At 44.2% G+C, this 24970-nt stretch overlaps 1 protein-coding gene across 2 annotated transcripts; it reads right to left on the bottom strand.

Moving 5' to 3' along the window:
* YWHAG (tyrosine 3-monooxygenase/tryptophan 5-monooxygenase activation protein gamma) lies at positions 1-24970 on the bottom strand. Of its 2 annotated transcripts, XM_068967550.1 has the most exons (3): positions 24892-24970; positions 23936-24111; positions 1-3365 (listed from the first exon to the last, which is right to left on the bottom strand). In XM_068967550.1, exons 2-3 carry the CDS (start codon positions 24020-24022, stop codon positions 2709-2711), a joined length of 744 nt encoding a protein of 247 aa, XP_068823651.1. In that variant the 5' UTR covers positions 24023-24111; positions 24892-24970; the 3' UTR covers positions 1-2708. The 2 variants fall into 2 exon arrangements, with proteins under 2 accessions (XP_068823651.1, XP_068823652.1); XM_068967551.1 differs by lacking the exon at positions 24892-24970 and having other exon boundaries at positions 23936-24186.

Raw genomic sequence — 24970 nt, 5'->3', positions numbered from 1 at the left:
CAATGTACGACAGCTACATAATGACTCACATTCATGATATTCCATCACTGAGGAAAACTGCTAAGAATGGTCCGTGTGTGAAAGAATTCCTTAGAGAAACACGGAGTTGGAAAAAAATAACCACTGATTAGACCTTAAAAATAGTTCACTGCATAACATGACAAAAAGCACAAAGGCTCATTCAGAGAACATATTCGGTGTTCTCCTACACCGTAATAGTTATAATTTCACCATGACAAACACCAGACATTAAGATTAAGCTAACACTGGTGTTTCTTTTGCTCCCCCCCAAAAAAAACAAAATGTATAACTGCATGTCACTATAGCAACATCCAAAACAGATCAATTTGTTACGATCACTATTTGGTAGAGCAAACTTTACCCCCAAAAGGAAAAATTAAATTAAAAAACTTTAAAAAATTTGAAGACTTAATTTTTTTTTGTCATAGGAATACATAACACCTACAGTATAAGTTAATAAATTTCAAGCTACTGTATAGAAATACAACACTAGCATGCACAATATTGTATCAATAGAGTAATGGAGGAGTAATCATTTCACTGGAGAGACAGTATCATAGGCAAGTGCATTTCTTTAAAAATAAAGAAAAGAAAAGAAACCATTCAAGCTGCTTAAATATCAAGTCTCCCATTCCCTCTTCATTTTTTTTTAGCCCTCAGATGTGGTTTTTATCTTGGATTATTCTAAAAAGCAGCCAGAGCCAAAGCTGAAATTTAAAAGAAAAATAGGTTTTGTAATTCCAGTAAATCATTTCCAAATGCCACAAGGGAAGGACACAACACTGCTCACTGGACATGAAGATAAAATTAAGGGAAGTCCCACCTGCCTCCCCCCTCCCCGCCCCCAATCTCTTCCCATCCATGGCATTGACCTTAGGCCCCTGCTAGGGCGCAGAAGCTCTAAAGCTCTCTTCTCTTAGTTCTTCTGGTAGGCTCGGTTAACTGGGACTCGCTCTTGCGCACATGGAGGGGGCCTTCTAAGGAAAGTCATGCTGGGCAGCCTGTGCCACGTGGCAGGGCATCGCCACTCTTCTATCTTCACTGTCACCTGGATCCTGGTCACTGTGTGCATCTCACAACTGGAAGCTCCATTTTGGTTTTAACAAAAGCAACTGTCAGGGTTTTCCTCAATTATGACTCATTCCTCTGCCTGCCTAAATAAAACAAAGAAACAAACACATCTGGTGTTGTTACCTATCTCGGCAGTTCGTGCTATCACTTGTAAAAAAGCCTAAACGCACATGCAACAGGTCGTGTTTTCAGAAAGACTTATCCAAAATGAGAACGAAGGACCTAAGGCTGATGGAAACAAACTTGTGGAAAGAGTATGGTGGTTTCCATCAATTCTAAAACGTGCAAAGATGGCATAATCCAATTTCCAACTTCTATATTTTCATTAAAAGAAAAAAAAAAAAGAAAAAATTGTGGTCAAATAGGAGTTAAGAATTTATTATCTGATAATGATGCTATTTTATTTTCCTACAACAATTCTTTGGGGGAAGGAGTGTTCTAACGGAGGAAAAACGGATACACGAGGTTCCCAAAACTGGACAGAATGTTCATGGAGAGAGCTCTTCCTTCAGAATTTTTCCACCAGTAAGCTCCTAGCACCTGAATTTCCACACACTGCACCACGAACCTTCTCAAAATGACCGCCAGCTTCTACAACCCAACAGCTTTTCAACCCGTCCATGCGCATGCTGTGGGCACGAGGTACAATGAGGAAGACCCAAGAGAGGAGACAGATGGCAGTGCCACCCGAGGAAGCTGTGGCAACTGAAAAAACCCAGCACTTCTCTGAAATATCAGCACGATAAATGACATACAGACCTGAATTTTCTCTAGTTTTGTGGTGTTCAATGTTTCTATTAAAGTGATTAATCGTTTGTTGTGGTGGATTTAAGAAGAAAGAAGGACAAAAATCCCACAGCCACCTGCCAAGCACCTATTAACCAAAATCTAACAAGTAGTTCTGATTCTCCTCAGGCAAGTCTGTTGGCCTAGGAGACAGAGAACAGCAAAACCGACCTGGATAAGGCTGAACAAGGATGTAAGAGCCAAAATAAAGAAAAACACACAATCAATGGCTTGATGTTAACATATGGCTGTAATGTAGAAATACTGTAAACTGCAATTTAGTGTTAATACTGTCAACTAATCTGAAAACTGGCATGGCCTAAACCATAAACAGACCTTACGTTCTATCAGCTTGGGATTTAATATTCCATGTCTGCTAAGAGTACACCCTGAAAAACAAAATGCACAGCTAAAACAGATGAGCTAGGAAGTACCCAAAACTTAGAAGACGAGAGCATATGTACATAAAAATCCTTACTGGAACCACAGAACTTATTGAATGAGGGCCATTCCGTTTTCTTTTCATCTTAAAACCCTATTTTCTAGCAATAAGTTAAATTAAAGACAGCCCCACTTGCATTAATCTACAGAACAGTCCATATGCCAGTGTGAGGCTGCTATTCCAAAACCAGCACAGCTAGCCTGACTTTCCACTAGTGGTATTTTGGCAAAAATGTCAAAAGAGGCGATCAAAGACAGGACAGGTCGTGGGTTTCTCCCTAGGAAGGTCATCCCTCCCTTTCCCTCCCCCACCCGACCCCCGACTCATGGGAAAAAAATAAAGACTGCAGTAGTAGCATCAGCGTGCGCTGCCAGTCCACCTGGGGGCCTTAATTGTTGCCTTCGCCGCCGTCGTCGTCTTGCTGGTCGCTCGTCCAGAGCGTGAGGTTGTCACGGAGCAGCTGCATGATCAGCGTGGAGTCCTTGTAGGAGTCCTCGTTGAGGGTGTCGAGCTCGGCGATGGCGTCGTCGAAGGCGGTCTTGGCCAAGTGGCAGGCTTGCTCCGGGGCGTTCTGGATCTCATAGTAGAAGACGGAGTAGTTAAGGGCCAGGCCCAATCTAATGGGGTGAGTGGGCTGCATGTGCTCCTTGCTGATCTCGTGGGCTTCGCTGTAGGCCTTCTCAGACGACTCCACGACGGTCGCCCTCTTCTCGCCGGTGGCGACCTCGGCCAGGTAGCGGTAATAGTCCCCTTTCATCTTCAGGTAAAACACTTTGCTCTCATACTGGGTCTCGCTGCAATTCTTGATCAGGTAGTTATCCAGCAGGCTCAGCACATCCTGACATACGGCCTCCAACTCCTTCTCTATTTTTTCACGGTAAGCACGGACCATCTCTATTTTCTTCTCGTTACCGTCGGCAGATGTCTTCTGCTCGATGCTACTGATAACCCTCCAGGAAGAACGGCGTGCCCCGACTACATTCTTGTAGGCCACAGAGAGAAGGTTTCTTTCTTCATTGGACAGTGGCTCATTCAGCTCTGTCACCTATTGAAGAGGAAAGAAGAAAGAGCTGTTATGGCACAGGTGATGGCAAGTTGGGCTAATCCTATCTTTTATGCTACTAAAACACAGAGACGGATCAGCTGATTAAAGTCATCAACACACTGTGTGAGTACATGGGAGGGAGATGGAGAGGGAATCAGCAGCAAGAAGGGGAGAAGCCGCAGCTGGCTCAATGGTGCACGAACCCCCTGCCTCCTCCCTAGAGGACACACGTACGCTCAGCTGTTTCCGCAAAGAACTATCAAGTCTAACGCTTAGAAGAAAAGCCAAATTTTGACCTAAGTTACAAACATCAACAGTTCTCTTGAGCAGCATTACATACACACCAATGCCAGGGATTTTAATTAGAGGTGCCTTTTATACCTCATCAGTTTGTTTGTTTGAAACAGAAACCAGAATGACAGCTTCCTCCTACTCTTGCCCTGTCCAGCAAACATGAGTCCCATCTCTTTTGGGTGAGGGTATCTTGCATACTCGGTGAGAAAAGAGAGTCACCGTCAAGTTGACTTTGAGAAACACAAGCTTTCTCTGCTCTTAGGAAGATATAAATTCCAGGCACGGGGCTGACTGATCACTGAGATATCAGCAACTTGGGGAACACATGTTTTAGTGTTTGGACACAATTAGCAACAAGGCGAAAAGAGGAGCAAAGCACTTCTGAGCTGAGGTGGCCAACAGGAATTAATGCTTCTCTCAACCGTGCGTTTCTAAAGGGTCTCCACCGTCCCAAACACCAAGAGCCTTGAGCAAACAAAAGCGACAGCACACCTACGTTGCATGTTTCTATGACTACCGAACAACTGCATGTAATAAAGAAATTAGATCAAATGACTGAAACTACATTTTCTTAAGTGGTATTACCTGATTTCTGTGATGTCAGAGCCGTACACTTTAGGCTCTTATTGCTCTTCCCTCTTTTTCCTCCCTCTTCTGAGGTCACATTTTTACTTGTTTGGTTGACTACCACATCCAAACTGGTACCTACACAGTCACTGGCAGCATCAGAAAGCCCAGACCATGAGCTCTCTCCTCAGATTTTCAACAGAGATGTTTCCCTTCCTTCATCCTCAGGTGCCTGCGCTCAAGTAGTAACCTATTAATTGCAAGCAACTTCTGCTCTTTGTTCTCCCTCTGCCTAGAGCATTTACCGGTGTTCCTGCCTGGAAAATACACAAGAACCAGGTTCTACCTTCTATGAAATCCTGCCCACTCCACTCCTCCCACCCGCAGTTAAACTGGCTACTTTCTGTTCACAGTGTAGATTACAGCATCCACGTAATGTTCTATTACTGCCAGATATGAAAGGTGGTGGGACAGAGTCCAAAAAGATATCCTGGGCTGGGATTCCAGGAGACTTGTGTATGGATCACTTACATGTGGTATACATATCCCTCTTTTATAAAGGAAGGAGTCGAGTGGGAGACGGTTACTCGTAATGAAACTGGTTATGTGACTGAAACAGTTCCTCTTAGAATTAAGGCTTCCCTGGTGGCTCAGACAGTAAAGAATCTGCCTGCAATGCAGGAGACCCAGGTTCAATCCCAGGATCAGGAAGATCCCCTAGAGATGGAAAAGGCAACCCACTCCACTATTCTTGCCTGGGAAGTCCCATAGACAGAGGAGCCTGGAGAGCTACCATCCACGGGGTCACAAAGAGTTGGACACGACTGGGCAACTAACACACTCTCTCAGAATTAAGTCAGAATATAAACCAGACTTAGAGGTTTATATGTTTGGTTACTAATTCTCACAACATCTGGCCAATAATACATACTCAACTACCTTCTACACTTAGGGTTTTTGTATGTTACCTTTTTATTACGCGTTACTGATTCCCCACCCTAACGTGAAGCACAAATAGCTCTAGCAGAGGTGGCCGAGGGGAAACAGATGCACGCTGGGGGTCGAGGTTTCGGAACCTCAGCAGTGAAAGTGCGGTGTCCTAGCCACGGGGCCCCCGGGGACAATGTCCTGCACTTTAACTCTCCATGTAGGAGGCCTCTGCATTTCTTGCATCATCCAGGCTGTCTTCCCGAATCAAGTCTCACCTGTCTGCTCCAGGTGGTTCTCCAGTCCTTAGCTCCCTTATATCACTTCCTTTCCATGAACTTTAGTATCACATGGCCTGGAATAACTCCCTACTGGCTTTCCAACAGGCTGCGGCCTCTGTAGGCCTGAGCCCTGCACACCACAGGCCACCCACCCATAGTCACTGAATGTGCAGATACTGAAGAGTAGCTGCCGCTCGCTCATGTAACCTGAGAACTGTCTCCCATGCAAGAAGCCCCAGTGCCTAAGGCCACTGGGGTCGCCTTCAGGCCTTTCCCCTAAATCATGCCATATTTATTTCAAGAGCCAGCAACTATTTAAAGTCCCAGTGACCTCACCAGTTCTCTATACCGTTAAGTCTTTTGCTGCGGGGCTGCGGAGACCAGAGCTGGCCATTTGCACTTATGCAACGTTTGTCCAGTTGCCTCAGACAAACTCGAACATGAAGATTATGAAATGCCAACATCACCTTTAGATACAGTAACTCAACCACATTTGGAACATACCCAGATGTTTTCTCTGCTACTCCAAAACTAAGTTAGAGGGGAAAACCTTTAACACTTAAAAAAAAAGTCTGCTCAAAGGCACTAAGATGTCTCTAAAAACCTTAAATCAGGTTTTTTTTTTTAATCCTTAAGATTAAAATGACTTGTATGAGAGGTAATCTGTGGTTTTTAATTAAAATAGAGATCCCAACCATACTAGTTTCAAAAGTCAAGATAACTTTTAAGATCAAAAAAATTATTCACATAGTGTCCTAAAAAGGTTTAACCAAGACAGAATGAGTATTCAGTGTGGGAGGGGTGTGAGATGTGTATCATTTGGAAAGGAAGGCAGTGTTTTTCAAAACGGCCACTGAACTGTTTCTAAACAGACCACTGGCCTATGTGGTTTCCCAAACGTACTGTCATGGCTACTGGAAAACGTGGGCAGTTTGCAAATTCTCCAGTTTTACATTCTGTTTAAAAATAAGATTAAGGTTTCTCTTCTCAACTCCTGTGATACCAGCCCAAGTTCAAATTTCTTTCAATGAATTCAAGACAGCTTTTAGCAGAAAGGTTAGAAAAATCTGTTATTCTCACCAACAGTAGAATCAGAATGCCCCAAATCCCAGCAGCTAAGGTATCCAGGTATTAATTAGTATCAACTGTTTTCCCCTAACAGTTTATGAGGGGAGAAACCTTCTCCCCCTAAGATTAGCAACTCTTGAGGGGGCAGGGGGCATATGGGACCTCTGTGCCTTTCTCTGTGACCCCAAAACTGCTTTAAAAAATTGTCTATTAAAAACATATATATATATATTAGCAGACACCGGGTGTCACATTTGGCCCCTCAAGCATTTTTGGTCCTCCTGTGCTTGGAGTGCTATCACCTCAAAGGGCCAAGAGGCTATGAAAAGGGAAAATGAACACGCTACACCAAAAATAAAAGAAAAGCACGAGAAGGTATAAGATGAGCACTGGTGTCCATGTTATCAATATTCTGAGCACAGAGCAGAATAACCCACTGCAAGGAAACGCGCCACTGCTCTGCTTGCATACAGTTAACCATATAGTCTAGAGGATCTGGTGGTTTAGTCGCTAAGTCATGTCCAACTCTTGCGACCCCGTGGACTGTAGCCCACCAGGCTCCTCTGTCTGCGGGATTTTCCAGGCAAGAATACTGGAGTGGATTGCCATTTCCTTCTCCAGGGGATCTTCCCAACCCAGGAATCGAACCCCAGTCTCCTGCATTGCAGGCAGATTCTTTACCGACTGAGCTATGAGGGAAGCCCAGAGATGGCCTACTAAATATCAAATTAAAAAATTTTGAAAACAATCTGAAGTTCATGTCGTGCATATCCGGACAAGACGCCTTCAATTTAAAGTACAGTGTGTGCAAAAGAAGAGTTAACACAACAGGCTTGAGATTGCTATCTTTAGAAAGGCCTGCTTGTGAAGCTGAGCCTTGGCTAGCATTTGAGAAGTAGGATTCTGGAAGGGTTCCCACTACCCCCGATTAAGAATGGCCCATTGGCCCTAAAAAGTTTGTCCAAACAATGTGTTCCTTCCAGAAGTCTTGAATTTGGTATGTGCGAGGCACAAAGTGCTCCGCAAACACGCCTCAGTAAGACCTCTGGGAACTGAGTCTCTAATGAGCTTCCTTCCCAGTAGACATTTCACACACACAGTCCACCTCAGTCTCCAGAGAGAGAAGACTCTGAGACCTGGCTTACTCTGCTCTTCACCCCAAGGACCTTTTCTCTTTGCTGCTTTAGCTTTGCATCCTTCCATTGTAATAAATCATAGCCAGGAGTATGGCTCTGGGACTTCCCTGGCAGTCCAGTGGTTAAGAATCTGCCCTGCAATGCAGGGGACTTGGGTTCAAACCCTAGCTGGGGAACTAAGATGCCACACGCTACGGAGCAACTAAGCCCGTTCGCCACAACCAGAGAATCTGTGCACCACAAGTAAAGATCCTGCACGACCAAAGATCCTGCGTGCTTCAACTAAGACCAGACACAGCCAAATAAATAAATAATTTAAAAAAAAAAAAAAAAGTATGGCTCTATATGCTGAGTCCTGGCAAACCACTGAACAGGGAAGGAGCCTTAGGGACGTCAATACCTATTCATTCTGGGAAATTTGATAACATGTCACATAAGGTCTGATGACAAGAAAAACACAGTTACAGGCCACTGCTTACCAGATAAGTCACCTGGCATTCACCAGGCACCTAGCGTGCATAACATCATCCCTCACTGTGCCAAAGACAGAACATCTGTGAGATGCCCTCAAGGTGCTAGTTCATGAGGAAGAAACACAAATGTACTCACGTTAGATCACCAGTCACAGAGACACTCTCAAGGCAGCCAGAGTCTGCCTGGGAAACTCATTCGTTAGGCTTTTAAAAGGCAGCAGCGATGATCCTGGATAAAAATTGTGCTGCAGGGAAACATTCCAGGAGAGAAACGTCCCAGAAGAGTCAGGGAACTTCCCTGGCACACTCAGGGCTGAGCTCAAGGCCTCAGCGACGAGGAGAGCTGCTGGAGAACCTGGCCTTTCTGACAGCTGTCAGGTACCGTGTTCTAGCAACTGCCTTGACGTGGTGGCCCTTATACTCAACAGGTGTGCTGCAGAGCAATGAATAGACCTTCCCCTCAAAATCAGTCCACTAACAAACGGCAGGGCAGGGACACGAACTCAAGTCCTCTGGTTTCAGATCCCGAGTCTCTGATGATGCAAACTCTGCCGTGTATCAGAGAAAGAACTAGAACTCAAGTCCTCCGCTTTCAGATCCCGAGTCTCTGACGATGTAAACCCTGCCACGTACCAGAGAAAGAACTAGTTTCTCCAACACAGGCAACACCTTGTTTTACTGTACTTCACAGTACTGCAGCTTGTGGAGACTGATGGTTTGGGGCAGCCCAGTTTTGTCAGATTGATGGCTAGCAACTTTTAACAATAAAGTAATTTTTAAATAACAAGAACCTACTGCACAGCACAGGGAACTATACTCAGTATCTTATAATAACCTGTAATGGAAAAGAATCTGAAAAATACACACACACATATATATAAAACTGATCACTTTGCTCTACTCTTGAAACTAACACAAAACTGTAAATTAACTATACTTCAGTAAAAAAGATGAACTTTAAGACATGCTACTGCTGGGAATTCCCCTGGCAGTTCAGTGGTTAGGACTCCATGCTTTTACTGACAAGGGCCCAGGTTTGATCCAACTAAGATTCCACAAGCCGCACAGTGTGGACCAAAGACAAAAAAATAAAACAAACCTCAGCCACTTGCTAAAAGGAATTTAAAACCAATCGGTAATAGAAAAGTGAGCAAAAGGAATTGTAAAAAAGGAAAAAATTATATATATAGTTATATATATATATGAAACCCAAAGTCATTCATTTTATAAATGTTTTCTCCAATCAGACTGGCAAAACTTAAATATTTTGATGACTGACTGTGAAGGCTGACGGTGTGGATAAACAGGCACCACTACCATCCACTGGTGGATATCATAGATTAGTACAAACTTCAGGGAGGGCAATTTCGAACAACTATCAAAATTAAATACTAAAAAACCTTCTGACTCTGCCGTTTCATTTCTAGAAATGGATTCACGGTGTCATTTCTAACAGTTAAACTCTGGAGCCACCTAAATGGTGGTCAATGGGAGTCTGGTTTGTGAACATCCATACAAGGGAATTCTCGGTAGTCATTTTAAAAGTATTTGTATATTCTCACCGTATCTCTAGAAACGTTTCTAGATATTTCTGTATCACTGAAAACAGAGTGGCTGAGAGGCAGTCAAGATTGATAAGGTTCAATTTTTGACCTGCTACCAGTAGTACCTACTCAAACAAAACCTCTCCATAATTTACTCAGTTAATCACATCCACCAAACTTTTTCGAACCAAGCTTAAAAAAAAAAAAACTTAAAGCCAGCAGTTTTATATAAGCAAGTTTACTAATGTAGTAAATTACTAACTCAAGCCCACATCTGCTGCTTTGCACTCACCACCTCACTTCTACCAAGAATACCTTTAAAAATAAACTTAGTTGCATAAAAATCTTTCATTATATCTTTACGAAGATTAGGACTGATATACAGTAGTATATATACCACAGATTTTCAGCCCCATTTCATGAATTAATTACTAATTTAATTCTAATATTTTCCCAGTTTATTCACTACCTAATCTTATGATTCCCAAATACCACTGATATTTGCTATTTGTGCAAGGGTATCTGCTGCAGAAACAAGGACAGTATTATGAATGTTATAATGTGCATCTTCGTTTCATTCTGAGTTTAATAGAATACTTCCAGTGTTTCATTCTTAAATCCTGACTCTTTGTTTAAAAGATATTTCTTTTAATAAATACTCATATATTCCGTATTTTTCTGAATAACTTTCGTAGTATCAGAAATGAGTTCTTTGACCAAAATTATAATTCCTCTTTGGTCCTCCAGATAGCTCTTTGTGATTCAGTATTGTTTTTCCATTTTAAAGAGTAGAAAATTAAGGCTCAGAGCCAAAGAGTGGAACCTAAGTCTCATGGCTTAAAATCTCATATGCTTTCCACTATATGATCAGTTCTTAACTGAGGAGGAGCTTCTTGTAAAATACTCTCCCTAGCAGCCCTAACCCTCAAAGACTCAGCACTGCATGGGACCCACACGCGTCCTTCTCCAGGTGAAGAACTGCAGGTGAACGTTCCTCAGAATGCTGAGTTACCACATGGCTCAGGCATTCCCCTCCTGCGGCTGCTAAGTCGCTTCAGTCGAGTCCGACTCTGTGCGACCCCATAGACGGCAGCCCACCAGGCTCCGCGTCCCTGGGATTCTCCAGGCAAGAACACTGGAGTGGGTTGCCATTTCCTTCTTCAATGCACGAAAGTGAAAAGTGAAAGGGAAGTCGCTCAGTTGTGTCCGACTCTTCGAGACCCCATGGACTGCAGCCCACCAGGCTCCTCCATCCATGGGGTTTTCCAGGCAAGAGTACTGGAGAGGGGTGCCATCGCCTTCTCCCCATTCCACTCCTAGGGATACACAAAAGAGATGTCCAAGTGTTAACAGCGCCAAGGTAGAAAAAACCTTGCTCCGAGTCACCAACACCCAGACCCAGGTCCCACAGTCTTTCTCACGCTACATACTCCTCTGCCCTCATGGTTTCCCTACCGCCCAAAAAGCACTTCCAGAACTCATGACGAAGAATTTTCTGTAAGTCATCCTTTAAGCCCTAATTCAAATACCGCACTTACTTCCTGAAGCCTGAAAAACTCACAGGCAGAACCAATTACGTTTACTGTGTTAGTAAGTTTCACCATGCACTTGTTACACTGCTTATTTCTCCTGCCTCAGGGTGTAACCCTGTACCTTGTTTCCACCTCAAAAGACTAAAGTCCTTAACAGCAGGGAGCACACTGCACTCATCAATCAATCACCACAGTACCTAGTCACTTCCCAATGTTTGCTAGGTGACATGAATGTCACAGGATGTATCCAGCCCAGACTAACTGCATGAATGGCCCACAGAACTCCTTCCAACTCTGTATGTGTGTGCGCGCTTAGCTGCTCTGTCGTGTCTGACTCTTTGCGACCCCATGGGCTGCAGCCCGCCAGGCTCCTCGGTCCATGGGGATTCTCCAGGCAAGAATACTGGACTGGGTTGCCACGCCCTGCTCCAGTGGATCTTCCCACCATAGGGATCAAACCCAGGGCTGCCAGACTGCAGATGGATTCTTTATCGTCTGAGCCACCAGGGAAGCCCAACTCTCTGTGTATAGCCCCTTCCTTTAAAGTATGACTTTGAGGCTCCTTCCATCAAGAACAAGCATGTACTTCACCTCTATCATCTGAACTTGATCATGCAACTTGGTCAGCGGAGCATTACCAAGTATGAGGCAAGCAAAGGCCCGAAAAGTGCTTGTGAATCAGGGCTCGCTGCCGGGAACCAGGCCAAGGAAGCGTGGTTCACCCAGAGACGAGAGACCATGTGCAGAGGCCTCAGCCTCTTCATAGTTCATCTGGCCCCAAAGGAGCCTCCAACAGACCCCAACTACCTGGCCAGTCCACAGAACTGAGACAAACATTTGTCTCCGGTAGTTTGATACAAACAAAAACTTAACTAATATTAAGCTGGCTATTGTTAGGTGCCACCAGCACCAAATACAAGAACAGTTGAACTTTAGGGTCAAGGTACAGGACTTGAAGCAAAAATAAGGCCACTTCATTAGCCCAGATTCCACCCATTGCTCCAGTCTGATCTCACTTTTCAACAACTGGGACATAAGCCAAAGCTCCGCAGCATGCCATTTAACCCCACACGTCAGGAAACAGATATGCTATGCTCCAGCACACCCTTGGCTAGCAGTCAAATAACCCTATTCTAAAAATTAGCTCAATCAAAATTAGCTTAACAGGTTTTTATACATACAAGCCCATATTGACTCCCTCACAATCATCTCCTCTTTCTTGCCTTTTCTTTGCTTCTCAGATTTCTTCTGGAATTGATGTCATGTTCCCTTTCTTTGGGATTGTTGACTTGTGTCCAGACCTCTGGCCGACTTCCTTATCAAGGCTATTCCCTCAAATTAATTATAAACAACAGTTTGCTTTGATCTCATCAATTCTGACAACTTATCTTCAAACCACACCTTTGACCTCATTCACAACCATTCATTTTAAAAATTACTTTATATTGGATTTTCATTAATTTACCATGTTGTGTTAGTTGCCGGAGAAGGCAATGGCACCCCACTCCAGTACTCTGGCCTGGAAAGTCCCATGGATGGAGGAGCCTGGCAGGCTGCAGTCCATAGGGGTTGCGAAGAGTCAGACATGACTGAGCGACTTCACTTTCACTTTTCACTTTCATGCACTGGAGAAGGAAATGGCAACCCACTCCAGTGTTCTTGCCTGGAGAATCCCAGGGAGGGGGAGACTGGTGGGCTGCTGTCTGTGGGGTCACGCAGAGTTGGACACGACCGAAGTGACTTAGCAGCAGCAGCAGCGTGTATATGGAGGGGAGCATGGCACCCCACTCCAGCGTTCTTGCCTGGAGAATCCCAGGGAGGGGGAGCCTGGTGGGCCGCCGTCTCTGGGGTCGCGCAGAGTTGGACACGCCTGATGCGACTCAGCAGCAGCAGTGTTAGTTGCAAGTGCACAGCAAAGTGATCCCGTTGTACATATACACATATCCATCCTTTTCGGATTCTTTCCCCATAGAGGTTGTTACATAATACTGAGTTCCCTGTGCTATAGACTAGGTCCTTGTTGGTTGTCTATTTTATATATAGTAGTGTGTATATGTTAGTCCCAGACTCCTAAGTTACCCACCCCCCAACAACCACCACCGCTGAAATCAAACTCCTGGGAGTCCGCTGGCGGTCCAGTGATTAGGACTCAGAGCTTTCACTGCCCTGGCCTGGGTTTCAGTCCCTGGTCAGGGAACTGAGATCCTGCAAGCCCATGTGGCACAGCCAAAAATAAACAGAAAATCAAACTCCTATCCTCTAATATTACCAGGCCTCACTCCCACCAATTAGATTTGCTCTTGAACACTCTCCTTTTTCTTTCAGCCCCTTCCCTTTAGGCTTTATTTCCTCCTTGTAAGGCAGATCCATCAAATTAAATTATTTCTGCATGAGTATCAACTTTCCTATGCCTCGTCCTGCTGCTGCACCATCCCTAAATCCTCAATCAATACAACCACCCAGCCTGCTTTCTACTCTTACATCCAAAACAGAGGGGAGAGGAGAGGATGAAGAGACCAACAAAAAAAGCCAGACTGTAGTCACTAGGAATTAAGGCTTTTTTTAAACCTCAGGCTGGGCCCCTCCTTCCTGCACTTGCCCATTAACGTGTAGTCCAAGCTCAGGTTTACAGTAAGTAAATGATCCCTTTGAATTACATCTCCTACTTCCTGCAACACCAAGTTTCTGAAAACAAGTCTAACTTGTTACCATTTCTCCACCTTTCATTCACTCCTCAGCCCATTATTACTGTTCCAACTGTCTTCCTACTTCACATGTCCTGTGTTCTCCTGTCTTCCCCTTACATCCTGTTCCAGGCACCACAGAAGTGTGGTTCCCTAGGGTTCACATTTTGACTCTGACTCTCCATTCTGCCTGGATGACCTTATTGTGCCTGGTTTTAACTGGCATGGATTCATAGGAGATTCCCACTAGACTGTCAGTTCTATGAGGGCAGGGGATATTACATTCTCCAGGTCTGAGAGTAGTCTGGTCATTAGTGGTTCCTAAGTAATTTGTTTCCTTAATGAAGGAGTAATAAGTAACTCTGAGAGCTTAACCTGTGCCATGCACTCTTCTAAGGGCTTTTCCTGAGTTAACGTGTAGCCATGATGTCTCTACTTAAATGTTTGCTCTTGAACACTCTTAAATGTTTCCTTAAATACAGCATGACAGCAACTGACTTCATCTCCATCATTTCTCCTTCTATCTCCAGCCATCAAATTCTCTCTTATATCCGCCCTCACCGTCCCTGCCCTGGTCCTCATCCTTTTAGACTATGCCCTGCGATTATTTATCAGTCTTGCCCCACTCTCCTCCTATTCAATTTCCACACTGCTGCCACGGCTCTCAACAAACCAAAACTGGGATGAGGATCCCTTTCTGCCGAAAATCCTTCAAAGACTGTCCATAGCCTAAGAAAAATCCAAACTCTGTAAGGCCCTTTGTGAACTGCCCCACTCTGGACTCATTTCCTAACATTCTCTCAGGGCAACCAAGAGTGAGGGCGTGAGTCACGCAGCAGATTCCGCTGTCTGTACATTCTGAACCTGAACAATGCCACGCCTTCTGCCTGGACACTCCTGCCTCCAGCCTTCTCCCCTCCACACCCCCACCACGCCCATCCCCACACCCCTACCTCTGCTATCATTTCCAGGAACCGTCCCCTGACACCCAGGCTGACTTCAGTTGCCCTCTCACTCCACAGCACTGGGCTGTGACACTTCTCTTCCTGGGTGTTGGATATTCCCACCCACTGAGGTTCAGTAATCCCCCCTCTCACAGCTCTATCTCCCCTGGTTGATTTCTGGATCAGTCCACTTCTGGCAGTTCACTGAGCATCTACAAAGCATTCAAGTTAACATTCTTTTCTTCCTTTGATCTTCACTGAAATCCCCTCGAAATATGTTTCCAAAAAAAACACAAACCAACATGTTTCCACACTCCTGCTTGCGAATTCCACATAAGATAGTATTACTTTTGATGAACAAAAAAGTCACAGCTTCCTCCCATTTCTTTCAAGTGAGGGATACTCTTCCATTCAGCCTAAGTGGCATACTTTACTTCTGGGCAATACCTGTAAGATTCCAATGGCAAAACCATGGTACTTATCTCCTTGTGCTAAAAATTACAAGTTCTCCTTTGGTAAATCATACTTAAAACATACCAAGATCATGGGACCAAATATTTTCTAAAAGAAACCAGGTTACACTCATGTGCAGTCTTAGGGCTCACATTTATTTATGATAAATACACTCACGTTTATCTTAATGATGTCCTAAAGAAGTTCGTTCTGTATTTAAAATCTAGACTAAGCAACAACCGTCTCAGGGACAACTAAATGGAAAAGTATTAAATATACAACAGTTTGAAAGAATTTCTAAGCTTCTGCAAACAGTGGAACACTGACTAAAAATTAATGCAAACAGGTCATTGAGACAACAGCTTAAAGATCATCAGTCTCCATATATACACCCTATGACTCCTTTTTGAAAACTAAAAAGCCTTTTAAAGAGACTGAGATTCAGAGAAAAAAAAAAAACTTTAAACTCAAGACTTAAGCATATTAAACATTTACGCCTATAAAATGGGACCATCACTTTTATAAAACTGTTGTGAAATTAAATGGGGAAAAATACAGCCAAAGTGATAGCAAATGTTCAATTATATTGGAATATTTTTATCTAAGACTGTGTAACTTAAAATATTTTTGTCTTCTCAAAAAGATCATAGTCAGTACAGAAATCTACAGAACAGATGTGAAAAAAGTCATACCAAAAAGTACACTAGCTTTTATACTGCGGACCAGATGCTTAGTTTAACGCACCAACATTTCAGGGTAATGCTATGCCGTAACAAATTATAGTATTGATGTGATTTTCACAACAGATATAAACACTTGCTAAAAAACTGGTCTTAATCAGTCTTTATTAAAAAGTTACATACTTTTAAATAAGTAAAACCAGTAGAAATGTATTTTATGCAAGTTTTAAACTTCACTTCGTTACTACAGCTGCTTGAAGTTTTTACCATCTTGTTTTTCCTTCCTCAATAAATGAGTCTAGTTCCAAAAATCTAGCCTTTTTCTGCACAACTTTCAAATGGTAAAAAATAAAAAGGCAATATACTCACCCATTATTACTGATGTCACTAAATTGGTCAACTCCATACTTCTGAGCACGGATTCAAATTCGGGATGTCTGGGCCCAGATGGCTAGTGTGTATACTTTCTGCTGCTGCTGCTAAGTCGCTTCAGCTGTGTCCAACTCTGTGCGACCCCATAGACAGCAGCCCACCAGGCTCCCCGGCCCCTGGGATTCTCCAGGCAAGAACACTGGAATGGGTTGCCATTTCCTTCTTCAATGCATGGAAGTGAAAAGTGAAAGTGAAGTCGCTCAGTCGTGTCTGACCCTCAGCTACCCCATGGACCTCAGCTACCCCATGGACCACAGCTTCCCAGGCTCCTCCGTATGTGGGATTTTCCAGGCAAGAGTACTGGAGTGGGGTGCCATTGCCTTCTCCAGTGTATACTATCTACCTACCTACTTCTACTTATTTACACATACAACCAGTAGTATGCTGACTTTAAGGCAAAAGTGATTTTTAAAAAGATGCTTGGCAAGCAATGAGATGGAACAAAAGCAAAACTTGTTTCCCCACATCGTTCTTAACAAATCAACTGGGTTTTAGCGCTCCTATTGAATTGGTGGGACTCCCCTGGTGGCTCAGTAAACAACCCGCCTGCTTATAATGCAGGAGACGTGGGGTTTGATCCCTGGGTAGGGAAGATCCTCTGGAGGAGGGCATGGCAACCCATTCCAGTATTCTTGCCTGGAAAATCTCGTGGACAGAGGAGCCTGACGGGCTATGGTGCAGGGGGTTGCCAAAGAGTTGGACACAACTTAGGGGCTAATCAACAATCAAATTGGTGGTAACAGTCACAACTGAGAAAAGGTATCAGCCTCTCTTGAACCCTTTCCAATAAAGGCAATAGAAAAGAAGTCCTGTAACGAGAGAACCCTTCTGTACACCTGCAGCCACAGCATCCTCTTTCCTCCACCCACTCAAGAGCCATCTAGTCTTTTTCTCCTCCTCACGAGCAAAGGCTGATGGGAAGCAGTGCTTTGGATGTCAACCGAAGAGAAACACTCCTCTGAAAATCTAGGAAAAACTTCATCTGCCATCTGGATTAAATGCTTTAAGCAAGAAACTACACTCCGAGGTTGCCAAATCTGAACGTAAAGCGATCTTGCCGGTAACTGGAACATTTGTGGGAAATAAGGGGTAATTTTAGGTCAATAAAAAGCCATCATGCAAGATGGTAAATACCAAGGGAACCAGAGAATAGTGAAGTATACAGATGGATGACTGGCCAATATGCTGACAAATGGTGAAATTGGTTATATGGGGTTATATCATGCTATTTATCTTTATTTTGCGTATAAAGTTCCCATACTAGTTTTTTTTTTTTCAATTTCTTTTTTAAAGGCACTCATTCCATCCATCCTCACTAAAGCAGCAAAAGGGAGGCTTGGAGCACATAAGCTAGCAGTTAAGCTTTCCCGTTTCAACCTTATTTTTTCTTTTTGGAGCCAAAAGGGCAACAGAATATCCTTGACCTTTGAACCATGTGTATGTAATATCTAGCTCAACAATTACATCTTCCAAAACTTTTGAGATAAATACCACTACTGGTGACGGTTTCAAGTTCCTTAAAAATTCTCAGCTGTTCTTGCAACAATTCCACTTTTGGGTCTCTGTCCTAATATGCAATCTGTGTTGAAAGCTTTATCCACAAAGATACTCATGCAATATCTATAAATTTGGAAACAGCTTAAATGCTAAACAAAAAATACTTAAAATTATGACACATCTGCAGGTCTGTTCAGCTATTAAAATACCAATTAACATCAAGGGAAAAATTCAAGGTACAAAACCCTGTAGAATGGCATGATGGGAATATCCCTGGCATATGGATTATGGTGATACTTGTCATCCCCCCAAAAAATTTTTCTAGTGTCCTAAAGGCCAGATATTTTGTCATCAGTTGTCAGTTTCAATGGTGACAGCCTTCCAACAACCAGACTCCCTTAGATCACAGCATGCCCAAATTCAAGCTGGACATACTCATCCAGCTTTCCTTGTCTCAGAATGCTATTCTGCTGTTCTTATCCTATCCTGGTTAATGCTCCTCATCCTCATGGATTGGGCATTTTCAACCTACTTAAAAAAAATAAAATAAAAAATCCAGGGTCTGAACTCAACGTCTGTTTTTATTACACATATGTAGTGAGAGTCCAGAGATGAGTCATACGTGCAGCACAGAGTATGATTTGAAAAGAACATCTAACCGTGGGTCTAGCCATGCCAGAGAGGCCCTCAGGTAAGAATGAATGTCCTGGCGGGAGTGTGGGATTGGTTTGCAGGTTTCCATGCCGGGCCTCTGCTGCAAAGACACACTCATTCGCTACTTCACATTAGACCCGCACAAAAGGAGCACTGTGCTAAACTGAATGGCACGGATTGCAACCATCAGTCGAAAACTTTTAAGCTGATTTTGACATCCTTTAAGTACCTCGCTCATAGGCAACTTTTCCCCTAGATCTTGGTTAACTGAATATGGCAGCTTAAGTGTCATATTAGTAACTCCTTTCAGAAAGCTCAAGAGGTCTGAAATGATCTCTCTTCAAAACAAACCTGTTTTTCAAAGCATTCCTCCTGTTACCTCTTAGCCTTCTCTCACTTCTCACACCGCCACAGCTGCTCTTCACACTCGGCCGTGGGGAGGAGGGGAGGGGATTCCTCCCGCGCTACCGTCATTCCACGTTCAGCTGCCCACTGCTGTCACTGCCATACTCCCAGCTCTGGCACCCCTCTTCTAGTAACAGAACTTTCAGGAGGGAAAAGCTGACACTACACCTGGATCCTGCTCACCAAGTCTGGCTTTACACCTCTCCAAAAATAAGACATTCCTACAAAGATTAAGACCAGTGAGTTTACTTGCAATTTTTTTTATGTCTTATATGTAAGAACACTCTCATTTCTACCTACCTATTCACAACCCAACTAAAGCTATGCACCCCATTAACAGTGTTCAACGTAGATAAAGGAAAAATCTACCTCCTGGGACACTCTTCTAAGTAATATGCTGACAAAAATTTGGTTTAGACTTATTCAGTTCTTTCAAAAGAGCGAAAGAAAAGGACTAGTCTTAAAAGATTTACAGATTTTTATCGTTTCTGCAAAATCATGGAACCAATCCAATGTAACCATTTATTTAAAATTAAACCTCTCCTTTGGGAATTTTTGTTGATTGCTCTTCCTGTAACTATTTTTCCCCCCTAAATTAGCAAAATCAAAAATTCAAGGATCTCTGCAAGTGCCAATCTAAAGCAAGATAACAGGGCTTCATACTAAACCAAAACTAATACCTAAAAGGGAATTTAGGGAGGACAAGAGAAAAATGGTTATGAGAGCAAAGACCACAAGGCAGCTTGTTGGTAGACTTTATAACCTAGAAAGTCAATGGGTGCCCCATAATCACAGTCATTGAGTCTAACGAAAAGAGCTTAGAAAATAAGACAAAAGAGGAGACAATGGCTTATAGACGACTTTTTTCTCTATTAAACGTATATAAGGCCTTTGCTTGCTTTTCTTCCTCATCTCATGGAATCTGGGAGGAATACAGAAGTAATCAGATGCCCTACCAGATAAAAGTGTTAGAGCTGATCATACCAGAGGCAAAACATTGCTCCTGGCCGCTCAGAAGCACCAAAACCATATATTTAGCATCTTATTTATGAGAAGCCCATGCGTGAACAGCTCCTGACTCTCAACACTGCAGGAACTGCCGCCACACAGCAGGGCAAGTGTGTCTAACAAAGTCAGTCAGCCTTGGGGTGGAAAATGAGTGATCATAAGAACACCAGCATAACTCCTATAATCTCCAAATAGTCAATAATAGTTTGCTCAGATTTCAGGTAAACTGTTCTTATTTGGATGAGCATCACAGTTTTTAAGCTCTGGAACTTTTAAAATGGAAATACAAACCAAGCCAAAAGAAGTCCCCCCTCCTTTTTTTTTTCAGTTTAGGCTGAAAAGGTTCAGATGTTAGAAAACAAAGACAAAGGGATACTGATTACCACTGGCTGAGAGTACTTCATTACTGACACATTCCTGAATCAGTAATCATGTGCTGAAATCCAGCCAGCTATGGCCAACCATGGTCACTTTTTAAAAATATCATTTTTCCCTTTTCTAGAGTGCTACTGAATAGTACACTTGAAAAGGGTTAGTTTATGCCCTGTGACTGTTACTTCAACAAAAAAGACTCAAATCATTTTCTCCACTCTTTTTGGTAATTTAACTAGAGTTTGGTTTAATAAATAAATAAGGCTTCCTCCAAGTACCAGAAGATGAAATCCTCCCAGGGTCTGTAGTTAATCTAATGAACTGTAATGAAGATGAACACTGAGCAACATCTTTTATCTCGATTAAAAAAAACCCCTATGAAATTGTTTAAATAATTAGAAGAGGCACTTAGTAGTCATTTAAGTTATCGGGAAGGTGAACACAAAAAGCCAACTGTTATCTGTATTCTTCCACTCCAAAGAGAACAATTGAAGCCACATGATTTCGATTATAATAATGGCTGGCAGAACTCCACAAAGAGTCTACAGAGGTGTCATTACTCCATTAGTGATAATGGCTATTGATCTAACCTCCTGGAAGAGCTAGTAGAAGAAAACAGAATATTTAACATAGTTAAAAAGAAATTTTTTTTAAGTATATAGATTCTGCTAGGAAGGCATTTTTACATAATTAGGATAGACTTTTGCCACTAATGCCCCTCTGCCACCAACACACCATAAAATGTTTATCCCAGTAACTTCAACATTAGTTGCCTAGAACCTTTTCTCCCCAGCCCCTCCCAAGGCAAATACCAGTAGCTCAAGAGGCTGTTAAAATCCAAAGGACAAGTCAGTATTGTCTAACAAGTAGGAAATATCTAGGTGTTCGCTTCTTTTCAGATACAAGCCTACACGTCTGTCTTAAAAGACTAAACTTCCTTCTTTCCTCTTTTTCAAAATACGTATTATTTCTATCTTGGTTGCACACCTATAACTATCACAGGTCCTGTTTATTACTAGGGTACCTTCACTAGATAGGAATAAATTTCACCACTCTAGCATCTGGATGAGTTCAACCTTAGAACTCACTTTAGTGGTAAGACTGAGTATTTTCTTTCTATCTTCCTGTATTTTCCAAATTCTGTGGTGACTTATATAAACAAAGAAACAAGGCTTAGTTACCTTTTTAAAGCATCTACATTTTTTATTTAATCCTCACAACTGTTTCAAGTAGGTGTTGACCCATTTTACAGATGAGAAAAGGAAGGTCAGATGTAAGACCAATTCCTCAAAATCACAGTGAACAGATTTGCTTGGAAAAAGGTCTGCTTTATTTTATAAAACTGTTTTCCTTCCTCCATACTCCATTAAGGAGCATAAGCATAGCAAGAGAAGCTTTCCAAATCTCCAGCTGGTGTCTGTAGCAGATTCTCATTCCCTAACGTTTACTGAAAATGTCCCAGTAGGAAGTCCTAATCTTTTTTAAGGTTTCTATTAAAACTTGCCAAGTTAATAATCTGCAATAAACCCACATATACCCCTACACTATGAGTATAAAACATATTCTTGTTTTAAAATTTTCCATCTCTAGTCCTTCAATGCCCAAGGTTATTATTGAGATGAATGTTTAAAAACATGACTGTATCTTATAAACTTTCAAGAAAATTGGAAATAGGAAAGGTGAACAGGCATATCCAGAGATCCCTGGCATGCCTGTGTCAGGATAAAGGACATTCTTCTTTGGGGGACCAATTCTCTTCTGGCGGAAGAGGAAGTGCTCAATTCCACCTGGCTTATCTGCTAATTTCTGCATTACTCTGGACAAATGCCATTTGCATACTCCCTACCAGCCCTGAGGTGCATTGCAGCCTCTGTGTCATTGTGTGTGACATCACTGGGTTGCTATGGATATAGGTGCGAGGTCACTCGCTTTCCTGTGAAACTAGAAATATGGAAAAATTAGAAGAGTCTAAATAACGTGAACTAAAGATACAGACATCCACTGAAGTGCAACTTATCATTTGCGCCTTATAAAGACAGCGACTGTGACAGTATATTAATACAGCAGTACTCCCAATTTCAGAACCAATCCTCTTCCTTAATGAGATAAAAATCTTCTCTGCTAATGTAGCTGGTTTAAATGTAAAGGCATCAGCCTTGTCATCTCCTGTGAACCAGTAGAGTTATTCGAGAATTAATCTGTAATGCCTATACCACTTCATTAAAGAGGTTTCATGTGCAAGGTACACTCCTGTATCCGCTGCACACTGGAGATGCATTTTAAAACCTTTGTTACATAAGGCAGGAAGTTAGATATTAAAATAGTGAGACTGAAATCATTAGATATATATATTCCATTTAGTAATGCTCAATATGTCCCCCTCTAATATCAAACTGGTTGACCGCCCATCAGATAAATGTAGCATTACTGACAAAGTGGTGCAATACAGGCAGGAATCTGCAAAATGCGACAACTGGAGATCAGTATTCTCTTTTCATCAGCATTGAGGATGCGCTAGCTTTTTTTTTTTTAAGCTTCAGATGTGTCTAACAAAACAAATTAAAAAAAAAAAAGAGACTTTTTCCCCTTTAAAATAACTCCTCCCCAGCCTCCACCCAGTCTAGGCTCTCTGCAATATGACAAATGCAGAATCTTCTGGAATGACTTGATACTGCCTCCCACCACCGCTTTGTTTGCAATATCAGATCAGAGAGAATATTTTTTTCAACTTAAAGGTATTTCAACAGATGTGTGCCTGTATTTAAAAAAGAAACAGCATATGTCACAAATTGAACCAGTCGGCTAAATTCACAACCTTTATTTTAGAGACAATACCTACCCTTTCAATACGAGCACAGTAAGAAAAAAAATGGAGATGACATATTGAGAACAATCAATGAAAACGCTAGCGAGACAAACGTGCCCCCCTTCCTAAAGGCAAGAAGAGGGCTTGCTTTGGGGAATGGAGAGAGGGGAGCCTTTTGTTAAGAAAAACGTGAGCATGGAGGTTTCGATTTTGCACCATTGAGTCCAGATTTTCAGGAGACCCTACATTTTTTCTCGAGGAGGTTCTAAAGGATCTGTCTGCAGAAGGTAGTGGGAACATTTGGGGAGTGGGGTGGGTGGGCGGGGGTGGGGGGGAGTATCAGAAAACCCGGAGACCTGCTGAGTGAATGGGAAAGGCGCCGCCCAGACATCAGGGAGAAAAGAGGAACCGCATCCATGCGGTCCCCCGCCCCCACACGCCCAGGCTGTGGGAGGAGGGGGAAGTGGGGCACAAAGGATGCGCACTGCCCCCCGCTCAGGTCCCCAAGCCGACCCGAAGGCGCGGCGGCCGGAGACCCCGCTCCCGAGACCAGCCCCGAAAAGACCCCGCCCCAGCCTGGGCGCGCGGGGAGGGCCGAGGCGGCCAGGCCGCCGGCCCTAGGGGACGCTCGGGGAGAGGCCGCGTCACACACCTGGTCCTCAGCGTTCTCGGGACCCTCCCCGGCCCCCTCAGGGGCATCCAGACCTGCAGTCGCCGACGGGCGACTAGTCCCCGGGCAGAGCCCGCGAAGGCCCGCGTCCGCGAAGGGGCTGGGGCGAGGCGGAGGGGGAGGGGAGGGGAGGGGAAACTCACGTTCTTCATGGCAGCGGCCATGTCGTCGTAGCGCTCCGCCTGCTCCGCCAGCCGGGCTTTCTGCACCAGTTGCTCGCGGTCCACCATCTTCACGTGCTGGATCGGGCCGGACGAGGATGATCCGGGACGGCCTGGAGGGCTCGGAGGGCGGCTGCGGCGCGGCTGGAGCCCGTGTGCTGGAGGGACCGACCCACACGAGACGTGAGCGGCTCGAGGCGACGGGCGCGGAGGCTGCGACTCGAGCTGCGACCGCGGGACCGGGCGCGAGGCGGCTGCGGCGGCTGTGCGTGCCGCGGGCGGACAACCCCCTGCGGCCCCGCCCACGCCGCGTGACGCAGACGGCCCCGCCCACCAGCCCGCGCGAGGCCCCCGCCCCGGCCCCGCCCCGGCCCCTTCCGCTTCTCGGGTTTCCACTCCCCCGCTCAGCTCGCTACCGCCTCCCGGCTATCCCCTTCTTACCCGGTGCCCCTCGACAAGCCCCGTGCTTCACTTCATCCCGCTCGCTGCGCCCTAGCTTCTCCAGACGATCCCCCACCCACCCTGGACCTGCAGACCCCAACCCTGCCAGGCCCCCCGACGCGTGGGCCCCTGGGAGTTGTAGTTCTCCCTGGGATGGGGGTAATATGTTGGGCAGATCAAGGACAAAGGGGCGGTCAAGACTACATCTCCCAGTGGTCATAGCGGGACAGATGAAGGAGGATTGAGGAGGTGGTGTGGGGCGGGTGGGGGAGGTCTAATTCCGCGGCTACTGGGGACCCCTGGCGGGGACTAAGGCTGCCCAAGTCCGAGCGAGTGCTGATTCACGGCCCCGCCCCATATTCTTTTGAAATTACTGGGGGAGGGGGGCCAGGACCTCAGCCCTAGACCTTGTTTCCGAGATAAAACAGCAGGCCCCCGGGAGACTGGGAAGATGGGACGCATTCACTACTGATCCAAACTGTCTGGGTGGTACTCACCTCAGAGATGGTTGAATTAAAAGAGCCAAACCTTGGGGGGACTGCCACCCTCCCGCACAAGGTTCCGTCTCTCCTTCCC

Source organism: Capricornis sumatraensis, chromosome 3 (genome assembly GCF_032405125.1).
Source record: "Capricornis sumatraensis isolate serow.1 chromosome 3, serow.2, whole genome shotgun sequence".
NCBI classification, from domain to species: Eukaryota; Metazoa; Chordata; class Mammalia; order Artiodactyla; family Bovidae; genus Capricornis; species Capricornis sumatraensis.
This window is presented reverse-complemented; position numbering and strand designations above follow the sequence as displayed.